This window comes from Tachypleus tridentatus, chromosome 1, assembly GCF_004210375.1.
Source record: "Tachypleus tridentatus isolate NWPU-2018 chromosome 1, ASM421037v1, whole genome shotgun sequence".
Classification (NCBI taxonomy): Eukaryota; Metazoa; Arthropoda; class Merostomata; order Xiphosura; family Limulidae; genus Tachypleus; species Tachypleus tridentatus.
The window spans coordinates 147,004,092-147,017,758 of record NC_134825.1 but is presented as its reverse complement, the minus strand read 5'-3'; the positions used below and the strand labels follow the sequence as shown (position 1 = coordinate 147,017,758).

Here is a 13,667-nt window from a genome sequence, read left to right as displayed (position 1 = left end):
TGCCCCTAAATGACCTTGTAACAATTCTCAGACGATGATCTGGAACCTTTTAGCTCAAGCTACAAAGGGTTTCTAGCAGAAAGTCCGAGTACTGGCAGATCCTCTTATCTACAAATCCTACTAGTGACCTTGTAACTTATTTTTGGGAGATGGTCACTTCATATATAAGGGAAAATAATTCCCGGGTATCGAGTATTTAGCGCTGTCAACAGAGAAGGTCACAAGATGGCTACTGTTGCGATGATATTGGTACTAATTCTTTTGGTCGGACTTTCAGAAACCACCAATACAGAAGGTTTGTAAAATATCTTAACACTTCAGAAACTTATTATATTCACAATTCAGAGGTCTTATTAAATATCTAAAAATAGACTATACTAGAAGTTTTCCAATGAAACAATGAATGAAAAAGTATATTTTTTATTCTATTGATGGTAAACTTAGAAAATATATTAGTGTAAATAAATGGAATGAAGTTATATATACTGTTTATGTGATTTTGAATATAAGGCACAAGAACAGACAAATAGTCTGATGATATTGTATTTTATAAAGGCAACAATATAAATATTATAAAAAAATCTAATTTAAAATTATTTTATAAACTTTGCTGAATATTCAATAAAAAAGAACATAATATTTAACGTAGAAAATAAAACAAATAAATAAAACATGCCAGTATATATTTAATTTATTCTTTTACTTTAAAGATTCTAGAAAATTAAATGGACGACAACTCAGCAACTGTTATACACCGCAAAGACAACCAGGAATTTGCACACTAGAGAATTATTGCACCATTTTACAGAACAATCCATATTTACCAATAACTGTATGTTATTATTATGGATTTTTTCCTCTCATATGTTGTCCTTTTTTTATTGTCGTTGAACCACCAGTAATAACTCCTGTTACTCCTACAATTCACCCTTCAACAAACATGCCACCTGAGTTTAGGAACGAAGAAGGTATGTGAAATGAGGAATAATCAAATTAGTTATTACCGTGTTTTACCTTCTCTGTAATTTTATTTTAATAAATTGTACCTAGTTTAAACTTGTCGTTCCTATTATGATATAATTGCTTAAGTTTCGTAACCTGACTAAAGAGACAGAACATATGAAATAGTATAGAGATAGAAAGATCGCATTTTAGAAAAAACAAAAGAAAGACATATGTTAGACATGGAAACTATATTTTTACGATTTACATTATGTTGTAAAACATATGTTAGACATAGAAACTAAATTTTCACGATTTACATTATGTTGTAAAACATATGTTAGGCATAGAAACTATATTTTCACGATTTACATTATGTTGTAAAACATATGTTAGACATAGAAACTATATTTTCACGATTCACATTATGTTGTAAAATCCTTCTTTTCACTTGCCATGTAAAATATATAATATACTTTTAAAATATTCATGTTATATCTGTTATATATATCACATCACTTGCGACAAATTGAGTGTAATATTCCAAGACATAGTTGTGTGTTTTTACATTATATATATAATTTTCAAGCTTTTCACAATATTTAATTTGTTTCATGACGTTTACTTCTCTTTCCTGACAAAAACATAAACTTATTTTTTGCTTTTCATAGGCGCTACTCTTAATATTAAAACTTTTTATTCTTAACTTTGTTCTGAAAAACACGAAAATATAGTTTTTGTTTCTTTTGATTACCCATTTATTAAAATGTACTACATGGCAAAAAGTATGTGAGCACTTGACCATCACACCCACATTTGCTTGTTGAACATCTCATTCAAAAATTATGGGCATTAATATGTAGTTGGTTCCCCTTTGTTGCTATAACAGTCTCCACTCTTAGGCTTGTGTGCGGCTGCTCGGCCATGGAAACCCATTTCATGAAGTACTTACGAATAGTTCTTGTGTTGTCTTTGCCTCCAGAGGCAGTCTGGAACGCGGTAGTGAGTGTTGCAACTGTGAACAGACGAGTTTTACGCGCTTCAACACAAAATAAAAATAATTTGAGCTCCTAAACGTTCTGAAAACATTATTGATGAATCCTTCGATTTTAAAGCTCCTATCAATTAACAAATTATCCGTGTGCTAGTTAGCATACTGTGATGCATGTCTCAACATCCTATGTTCGTACCGCCATACACGAGTAAAAATTCTTGACTATTTCCTGTGTAATGCGTCAGTCTTGTGACAATCCAACCCAATATTTGGTTAATAGTAGGCAACTGTTACTATGAAGGGTATTACTACTACGTGATTTTCCCCCGACTACGGCTACACTCTAAGGGTCTGCGACCTGACTATTTGGGTATCGCATAAAGTGCGATTCGGAATAAACGTATTAAACTTTTTAGTGATAGAGAAATTGATTGTAATAGTGAAATGATGGAAGGTATCTTTGCTACGTTTCAGGAAACAGAAAATTGTTTGTTTGATTTTGAATTTCGCACAAAGCTACTCGAGGGCTATCCGCACTAGCCGTCCCTAATCTAGTAATGAAAGACTAGAGGGAAGGCAGATAGTCATCACCACCCACCGCCAACTCTTGGGCTACTCTATTTTACCAACGAATAGTGGGATTGCGTGTCACATTATAACGCCCCCACGGCTGAAAAGGCGAACATGTTCGGTGGAACAGGGATGCGAACCCGCGACCCTCAGATTACGAGTCGCACGCCTTAACCCACCTAGCCATGCTGGGCCAACAGTAAAATATGCATGTTTTAATACGATATTTAAATAAGTTTTTCGATCATTTAACAAATTCCCACAATAACTTATAATTCAGATTCAAGTTAATATTCTATTAAAAAAAAGAAGCAAAATAATTTGTTATTTCGATGTTAACGGTCAAACGAACATAAGACTGTGTATGCTGTTTTCATTAGGGGTATCAAAGAATGTTTATTTTAGTGCTGAGCCACGGGGAAACTTGTGAAATGCTTTTAAATGGTCAAACAAGGAAACTAAAACTATTCACTTTCTTATAGGTTGCGGCATGAAAAAGAAACGTCTGAAACGTCAAGATTCTGCTGAAGTTATAAACACCAATTTCCCTACTGAAAGTGGTTCAAATTACTCTACTTATGTTGTTGGTGGGATTGTTTCAACGCCACATAGCTGGCCATGGGCTGTAAGAGAATTGTTTAAATTTTATTTTTTCTTTACAGTTCGTGATTTTTTACTGTAACCTGAAATTGACGTTCATTTTATTTCTAAATATTTTGTAATTATAATTAGAGCACCATTTTAAGTTACGTTAGTTACGTTTTAATATATTTTTTATATCAAACATTCTTAAAGAAACAGAGTAACAACAAGAGATTAGGGGTTTTTGTCAGGTAAAGTTAAATATATCAGCTAGATTAAAGATTGAAAATAATTTTTGATAGCGCCAGTTTGAAACATATAGTTTTTTCCATCTACGAAAACATATTTAAAGAGTTTCACGGCTCTTTGAATTTCAAGCTCGTCATATAGCTTATCTAACTGAATATCTGTACGACTCATTTATTTTACAGTTAACTGAACATATCTATATAACATAAATATAAAGAAAATAAATGGTCATTTGCTGTATAACATACATGTTTTTGTGTAAAATCATAAACTAACAAAACATCTTAATGGATACGAGATATTGACTGTAGCCTCTTAATTTTATATGATTAAAATTTCTCTCAACGTTCTGACTTTTATTTTTACTTTGTAGCTAATTTTTTCTTCCACTTGTTAAATTATTTACCTCTTTCCAAACCATTTACTACTCCATTGGTGTGTGGGTTTTCCTATAGCAAAGCCACATTGGGCTATTTGCTGAGCCCACCGAGGTGAATCGAACCCCTGATTTTAGTGTCGTAAATCCGTAGAATTACCGCTGTATTAGCGGGCGCTAATCAGTGGGCTAAGTATCGCATCATATGGTTTAATTTCATGCTTGTTCCTGTTACAGCTGTTACGTATTATAATTTATTTCGGACAAATTTTCAACTTATTAGGTTACATATTACGCTTTCAATTTGCCTTTAAGCGAGTTAAATTTCAATTTGGCTTTAAAAGGAATTAATTTTCGAGATGTAACAAAATTATAATTACCAACATACATTTCTTCCTTAACGCAAATATATATTAATATAGAAACAATAATGCAGTTTTTAATAATGGTTAACACAAACAATAATTTATATACAAAAGTTTCACAAACTTACACACAATATTTAGTCTTTTACCTTATTCGGAACTTTGTTGACATCCTATCGAGGGTTCACGATGAGCGAGTTAATTCTGCGTTGATATAGATACAATTCATTTAAGGGGAGACCCGGCATAAACAGGTGGATAAATCACTCGATTCGTAATCTGAGGGTCGCGGGCCCGAATTCCCGTCACACCAAACATGCTTGCCCTTTCAACCGTGGGGGCGTTATAATATGTCGGCCAATCCCACTATTCATTGGTAAAAGAGTGGCCTAAGAGTTGACAGTGGGTGATGATGACTATCTGCCTCCCCTCTAGTCTTATTTTACTAAATAAGGGATGATTAGCGCAGATAGCCTTCGTGTAGCTTTGCGCAAAATTCAAAAAACAGTAATGCGCCCATGTCTTCCAGTCCTTCAATATTGTACAATAAAAATCTTATTAAATCATCACCAGCCGTATTACTCAGGCCTTACCATTTCGATGTAAGGTAAAAAGAAAACTGAATTAAGGGGTAAGTGAAAGACTTTTCCAGATAAATCAATTGTTGTTTTTCAGTTCTGTAATTATAAAATTTTACAAATTATCGACAGTTTCACTTGAATAAAATCTACGAACTTACAACGCAAGAAAACGGATTTCAATATCTGTGGTGAGCAGAGTTAGCCTATTGTGTGTTTTTGTGATTCAGTTCAAACGAACAAAGTAACGAAATTAGAAATTATATAAAAATATTTTTTAAGTATTCATTAACTTATGTTTCCATTTCCAAATGGAAATGATGCACAGCAGTTGACTGTAAGTTTCTGTTTGTCACTCAACACTTAAACCTTTTTATTTTGTAACCTGAACAGTTATTACTATTGTTATTTTCAACTTTATTGTAATTATCCTTAGAGCATCATTTATATTGTTTGATTTGCATGTATTTTCATAATTTTTATCTAGGCCCGAAACATGCTTATAGCAACAATATTTTGATGTTGAATGCTGGGTAAATAGCATTAATATTCATAGCTAAGACGTCAGCTGCATGTCCCTAATTTTCCAGTGTAAGACTAGAGGGAAGGGAGCTAGTCATCGCTACCCACCGCCAACTCTTCGGCTACTCTTTTACCAACGAATAGTGGGATTCAACATCTCATTATAACGCCCCCGCTGCTGAAAAAGCGAGCAGGTTTTGTGTGACGGGATTCGAACCGGCAACCCTCGAATTACAAATCGAGCGCCTTAACCACCTGGCTATGCCTGGCCAGATGGTCGAAATGGGTTTCATCGTACTAGTGATAGTTTATTTACTTGGTCGTATCAGTACAAAATAGTTTTTTTTAAAAAACGGTTCATACAGAAAACTAAATAATAACACTTCTGAAACGATTTCAGATTGCAATTTTTATAAAGTCTATTTCCTCTCACGCGAGTGGATGTGGTGGAGCGTTAATCAATCACAAGTATGTACTTACTGCTGCTCACTGTGTAGTGGATGCTGACAAAAAGAGGTAAACATTTATACCAATGTAATGTTGTGGTAGGGTTTTGATTTTCCTATTCTGTAGATACATATATATGTAAGTTGAGGTTTTCTATTGGTATAGTAATGTGACGTGGTATTCAATAGTTATTGTAGTAAATAAAATTTGAATCTCTATTTATTATTTAATTCAAAAAATGCTATTACAAAGTTTTTACGGCAGACAAGTTCTGATATTAGTAATTACAACGTTTCGACTCATAGTATCGAGTTATCATGATAGTTGTGTTATCTGAAACTAATTTTCACCTGATATAACCGATACTTTAAGTCGAAATATTACGTTTTGTGTTATAATCTTTGAACGGATCGTCTAATTTTGAAACAAAACAGTAATTGTGGTTTATTTGTTTGACGCAGTGCCTTTATCTAACTATCATTTGAGACAGCTGCGCCCAGTGTACTAAATGATAAGAGGGTTCGTAGTTCCAAAGTGAATATAAGAAAGCTTTAAAAGTTACTGTGGTCGTAGTTGCTTGTTGTGACAAAACAGTTTCTTCTTACCACGTCGCAGTACTGTAGCTCCTAGCACCTATATAACTACATGACTTGTTGTTTCAAGGAAATGGAAGTTAAAGTAAATATAATAGGTAAAGTAAACTTACGTAATTCTCAAGAACACATTATACTAACTAAATACAACCACATATTCTAAAAAAGAAATAATTAAAAGCACTATCACCTTCCTAAAACAGTTTTACAACTCACAGTTATACATGTTCAAAATAATCCCAAAAATTTGAGTGTAACAAATTACTAAAGCAAAACTTTTAATTACAAAGCAAATGCGATTTCTTTAGGAATTTACCTTGTAAAAACATTGCACGATAAATAAATCAATAACTAAAGAAATCTCCTTTTTTATCAGGTAGGGGCTAAAGTCTGTTTGTTTGTATTTAGTCCTTAGGAATATTAGTATATTAAAAATGATTACAGAGTGGTTAGTTGGCACCATTTCACTAAAAATAGTAATACATCACTAGATAACCTTGGTTTGATTCTAATATCAACCGAAGTTGGTGTTTTACTGATTGTTATTAGAATCTGAGATCAGCTGATGTAAAAATGGATAAATCAACTGTATTGAATATTTCTATACTCCGGTGTCATATAAGGTCTGTAAATTGGTGAGTACAGTTAGTATCTGAAGTGAGTTAATGTTCGTGTATTGGTGAACAGTATTAGTCTGTAGGATCAGCTGATAATTGCATGTTAGAGAACAATGTTAGTCTCTGATATTATAGGATGTTCGTATATTAATAAATTACTATTAGATTATGAGGTCAGCTGATATTGTATATTTTTAAGCACTGTAAAGATTCATCTACACTGGAGACGATAAACGTTGCCTATAATCAATCAACATCAGACAAGAACTGGATAGGCTACATAAGACTAAAAATAAAGATATAAGTTTGCATAGATATTCCTATTGGACATACAAGAGTTGGGTTGTCCCATTATAAAACTAGTCGTGGTTTGATAAAATGGGTGCTGAATCCTCAGTAATAGGAGATTATAGTTGAACTCAAATTTTCAGTAAACTAAAATTAAAATAATTATATAAAAATAATTGTTATCCCAGTTAATTAATAATGTCTTAAGAATTTGAAATATTTCCAGAAAACCTTCTGAACTGTTCGTAAAGGCTGGTGCTCACGACATTCACACCACCGGTACAGATTTTCAAGTTTCAGAGGTGATACCTCACCAGGACTATAAATCTGGGGTAGCCTACCATGACATTGCATTGTTAAAGTTGTCTGTTGATGTTGCTTACAACGATATTATTAAACCGATATGTCTTCCTATTGGTCGCTTTGCTTACCAGGATTTCGATGGAAGAGTTGCAACTATTGTGGGATGGGGCGATACATCGTATGGTAAATAATTTATACCCATATATTCTTTGCAAGTAGCTTTAGAGAATATAACACTTTAACTTGTGGTTATACATTTACAAATACTTTAACTCTGTAACACTAACAAGAGCATAGGCTCACCAATATCCATTCACAGCGTTCTTCTCACAAGTGACATCATTTACAAGAATCTAAGTTAAGATAACCAACAAAATCTGATATCACAGACAAAATAAGACAAATTTTGGCACACAAATAGTGACATTAATTTTTCTAGAGTTAGTTTACTCAGGAAGTTATTTTAAAAAGAAAAACAGAAGAAGTTCTTAATTAATAAAAGTATCAAATAAACTTAGAAAAATAAATTATAAATAACGTTAGTGAAACTGAAGAAACATCTAAATATAGTTTTTACTATTTGATTAATTTCCAAAATTTACGATGAGAGTAAATAAGAAATGGAAATGAAACCAAAACCAATTTGTAAATCAAGTTTCTTAATGAAGTGTAAATGTTCTTCAAACTTATTTAAACAAGTTGATGAAGCTCGTTTAACCATGTAATCGTTTGATTACGTTAATTCATTGTTGACAGTCTATTTTGTATTTCCTCAGTTATTTTAATAATGAATCAAAATCTACAAATATACCAAGCGTTTGATAGAATATTTTAAAATGAAAATAAGCTTTTAAAACTCTATTATTTTCATTACTACGTAACATAAGTTATATATGATGAGAAATTCTAATATTTATCAATAATGATTCATTATAAAATAATCACACTTGTTAATTTATATATATATGTACACATTACTTGCATGTTTCGTATATTTCACTTGAAAGTATTAGTTAAAGGTATAGCGGAACAACTTCTTCTAATGTAACTGCCTTGAAGTGTGTAATTTATATATATTTTACGTTATGTTTTAATTTTTAAAGTTCTAAACTCTCTACTTCTATTCATCTTAGTTCCTGGTGCCTCAGCCGTGAGTCTGTGGATTTATTATGTTAAATTTCAAGTTTTGATACCAGTATTGGACACATCAATGATAGAAATGTTGGCTGCTTTCATAATAAAAACGTATTTATCAATTACAAAAGAATGCGAGAAACTTAAGGACACAATTACCTGATAAATGGTTTCAAAGTATTAGCGTTATTAGAACATAAAACAATTCAAAGAGGTTTTATATTGGTTTTTAATTAGGTGGTGCTTCAAGTAATATTCTTCAGGAGGTCATGTTACCAATCATGAATTTCAGAGAGTGTGATAGAGCTTATCGCCAGGTGTTGAAACAGAACTTACCTTATGGAATTACAGATAGAGTAATATGTGCTGGATACAAGGAAGGAGGGAAGGATGCCTGTCAGGTGAAACAAATTATCATATTTACTGTCACAAGGATTTGTACAATAATTTCAAACAGTTTTCTCTCAGTTTTAGTTTAGATGTGATGAATACTAAAGAGTAACTAAACTAGTATAACTCTTACCTAGTAGAAATGTAGTGAGATTATTGTGTTTTGTAACTGTAACGGAATTACGACTTTTAATATTCCTATGTACAACTAAAGCTAATTAGAAACAAAAATATATCAAGTTACGCGACTTATATGTGTATATTAAAGTGTCCTGTGTTACACCAACAATAAATCATATGAGTAATTTTGTGCAAGTTGAAAAATTGACACAAACAGAATAGTTTGTTTGTTTGTTTTGAATTTCGCGCAAAGCTACTCGAGGGCTGTCTGCGCTAGCCGTCCCTAATTGAGCAGTGTAAGACTTCTCTTGGGCTACTCTTTTACCAACGAATAGTGGGATTGACCGTCACATTATAACGCCCCCACGGCTGGGAGGGTGAGCAAAACAGAATAGTAACAATAAAAAAACAATCTTAGGGAAAAAGTAGTTTCATATCTATAATCCAATTGTAACAGTTTTTTTTTCAGTAACTTTTGTTGAAAACGCTTAAAAATCAGCTGCGTTATTTTTCGGTTATTATTAAAGCTGCAACAATGTAAGGCAACAGATAAACATTGTTACTGAAATATTTCATATAATTAAAGTAAACATGTTTCTTTATTAGAGGAGTTAGTTTTGTTTTGAATTTTCCCGCGAAGCTATTTGAGGGCTACCTGCGCTCGCCGTCCGTAAGTTAGTAATTTAAAACTAGAGAGAAGGCAGCTAGTCAATACTACCGACCGCCAACTCTTGGGATACTCTTTTGCCAATGAATAAGGGGATTGACCGTCACATTATAATGCACCCACTGCTGAAAGGGACGACCATGTTTGTTGTGACGAGGATTCGAACCCGTTACCCTCGGATTAAGAGTCGAGCCCTTATCCACCTGGCCATGCCGGGACTTTGTGAGAGTAGACTATTTCTGGTAATTTTAAACATTAATTTATTTATTCATTCACCTATAGTCTTATTCTTTACCTGTTTTAGATAAAGATTTCTTTTTCTGATGTGGACGTACAAATATTCCATGTAAAGATAATATGTCATATATAAAGTAATTCCGTATATGAAAAAACTAATACAGTGTTAAGACTATGTATAATAATCTAGTATTGTTCACTTTTCTCTTGCTTATTGCGTGTGTTTTTTAGGTAATTTCTTTCTGTATTCTAAACAGGGTGACTCAGGAGGTCCTTTGATGCTTCAAGATCAAGGCACAGGAAGCTGGATATTATCAGGGATCGTTTCTTTTGGTTATCAATGTGCTAGGCCTAACTTCCCTGGAGTCTACACACGAGTTTCCTCTTACATCAACTGGATTAGTGCTAATGCTATTTAAAATAAATATTTGTATTTTACCCTCTCTGTAATAAAATGTAGTCATACGTAATGTTAAACTTATTATGCTATAAAGTAAATTTTTAAATAATTCTGACAAAGGATTATTTCGTTTTGTGAGTTGCTAAGATATTTAAATATAAAGTTTAACAACAACAGAGATTTATTAGAGAGTACTAAAAACAGAAGATAAGCAGTTGAATTTTATATCTTTGATTTCTTGCGGGAAAACCGTAACTGTCATAAATACTACGCTATCTATCGAAATCAAAGATCGATTTTAGAAAATTTAAAGTTTCTATTCATGATCATGTTAAACTACGTCCAAATAAATCATTTCATCAAAACGTTTGTGATAATTTCTGAGGCTCAGACTTTTTGCTTTAAATATTTAATAAACTGAGGCGCGTTTCTAGATAAAATATGGAATTTGAATCATCCTCTATCGCACCAAGCAACAGGAAATATCATATTAAAAATTGATATTTTACATTTATTACATATGAGGTATTTAAAACACACCAAGACATTACCAAGAAAACTTTACAAAACCAACAGGCCTGAAGACAACTAATTCTGAGTTATGTTAAAATATTATAATATTGTTTCTAGATCACAAATCAACAACATCTGATTTATAAATAGAATCCTGATCACTAGTTTCACTGAAACCCAAAATTGGTTGCAAGTAATAACAGTGCCTTATCCAACTATTCAAGTTTGAACGACTGAGAATATTTATCATTTGAAACCAAAGGTGGAAGAAAGCATGCTCTGATTTTTTTTCTTCAGATGACATGAAAAATCAAAGTGTCAATTTATATTAGTCTTGATATTTTGCGATAATAGTCAATAAAACACTTAGTACATACAAATATTTTAATAAAAATGTAATAATTAGAGTTGTCTGTGAATAAAGAAAAAAATGATAGCAACAAATATGTCGGCCACAGAGAGCACCCACTAACTGCCAAGTATTAATTTGTCTTCGAGGGTGGTGAAGCTACAGGTTTATCTTTGTTTCGTTAGTTTGTGTGCTTTGCGAAGTCTATTTTGTCTTTTTATATGATATTCTCTGATATCTTTTGACTAGAAATAGGAGCTCTTCATGTTTAATCCTACAGTTTAACCATTATGTAAAGACAATTATGGGAAATGTATATGTACATCTCTATTTAAAAAAAAATAGTGACAGGTATGTGTGTCTACATTTCACTTTTTCATATTTAGAACAAAAAATCAACACCTGGGTTTCAACACTAAGTAATGTAAGATTAAAATGTTTATGCGTACGTTTCTACATGAACTAAACTAGGGATAGGAATCTTACCCTCATATTCCAACGTGACAATAAATAAGTAAATAAATTATGTTTTGTGTTTTATAAGTCTTTAATACCATAATTGTTGTATATTATGAAGAAAGTGTAATTTATAACGTTTTAAGTAAAAATGATTAGCAAAAAGTTCAATATGAAATGTTCCGGGATGATGACTTGCTTCAGTTGAGATTTTCTTTTGTTTTAACCGCAATACTACACGAAGAGCTATCTGGGGATCGAAACCAGATTTTCGGTATTACAAGCCCTCAGACTTACAGCTGAGCCACTAGCAGTCTAGCTGTTGCAAATAATTAAGACTGTAGAGCAAATTGCAAATGTTTGTTTGTTTTGGAATTTCGCACAAAGCTACTCGAGGGCTATCTGTGCTAGCCGTCCCTAATTTAGCAGTGTAAGACTAGAGGGAAGGCAGCTAGTCATCACCACCCACCGCCAAATATTGGGCTACCCTTTTACCAACGAATAGTGGGATTGACCGTCACTTATAACGCCCCCACGGCTGAAAGGGCGAGCATGTTTGGCGCGATGGGGATGCGAACTCGCGACCTCCAGATTACGAGTCGCACACCTTAACACGCTTGGCCATGCCGGGCCTGCAAATGTTACAAGCAGAATTATTCTATTAGTAGAAATACGTTGTTAATTAAACAGTAGGTCCGGCGTGGTCAGGTGGGTTAAGGCACTCGACTCGTAATCTGAGAATACCAGGTTCGAATCTCGAACGCACAAAACATGCTTCCTTTTCAGCCATGAGGGCGTTATAATGTGCTGGTCAATCCCATTTTTCGTTGGCAAAAGAGTTGGCAGTGTGTGGTGATTAGTTGCTTTCCCTCTTGTCTTACACTGCTAAATTAGGGACGGTTAGCTTTGCATAAAATAAAAAAAAAACAAATTAATCAGTTTTTTTATTTTATTCCTTTGATATCATACACACCTTTAAATTACAAGTTCTTTAAAAAAAATCCTGAAATAATACAAATTCGAACATAGATATTAATACAGACCTACTTTAGACTTTTAAGTATTCTTGCGATGTTACTTTGGAAAATCCATCAGGAAATTACAACTTAGTCTCGCGTTTTGGTGGTACCAACCAGTCAAATACCTTCCTCTGGAAAGCACTCGTTCTGGTACCAACCAGCCAAACACCTTCCTCTGTTTACCACTTTTATGGTACCGATCAGCCAAACACCTTCCTCTGGTAACAACTTTATCTGGTAGTATACCATTGTGGCACTACCTTTCCCTGTTTGCTACCCATTCTGATACCAAATAACCAGCCATATGGTGTAGGTCTGCGCAATCAAACATGCAGTGAAACGGAGACAGCGACTACTAACACTTCCGTTTCATCACATACACTCTATACAATCCTGGCAGTGTGTGAGTTTTTTTATAGCAAAACCACATCGGGCTATTGGCTGAAATCATCGAAGGGAATGGAACGCCTGATTTTAGCGTTATAAATCTGAAGACATGCTGCTGTACCAGCGGGAGACCAATCCAGGCAGACCAGTCTGTAAATTTCCTGATCAACCTTCTAACGGACGTGTGTTGCCAACTAAATTCCAATACGACATTGATGAATTCGTCGGTGTGAGATGCAACAAAGGATTTCATTGTCTTGGCCCCAGAAAACTCCAGTGTACTTCATTAGGACATTGGTCCAGTTCACTACCTCACTGCAAGTCGTACAGCGATAAATTACTTAAAGAATTTATATTAGCTAGCTTCATCTTTTGAAGAAATCTTTCCCTACAAAGTAAACATGTGGTGTTTATTTCTCTGTTAACTGTATTTGTTAGACAAATCATTCAAACAGCATGCAATATTAATCACCTATGAAACATTCATGCTCTATTTTGTGTAATGTTTTTTGTTTATATGAAATTAAATTCTAGCTAATATAATTTTTCATTTTGTGGAAATTCCACAA

At 33.3% G+C, this 13,667-nt stretch overlaps 1 protein-coding gene across 1 annotated transcript; it reads left to right on the top strand.

The window, feature by feature from the left end:
- The first annotated feature begins 225 nt into the window (after positions 1–225).
- On the top strand, positions 226–10,393 carry LOC143233270 (clotting factor G beta subunit-like). Its single transcript, XM_076469344.1, has 7 exons — positions 226–295; positions 711–968; positions 2,989–3,131; positions 5,579–5,694; positions 7,350–7,609; positions 8,798–8,961; positions 10,232–10,393. The coding sequence occupies exons 1-7, from the start codon at positions 226–228 to the stop codon at positions 10,391–10,393; spliced, it is 1,173 nt and encodes a 390-aa protein (XP_076325459.1).
- Positions 10,394–13,667: the final 3,274 nt, after the last annotated feature.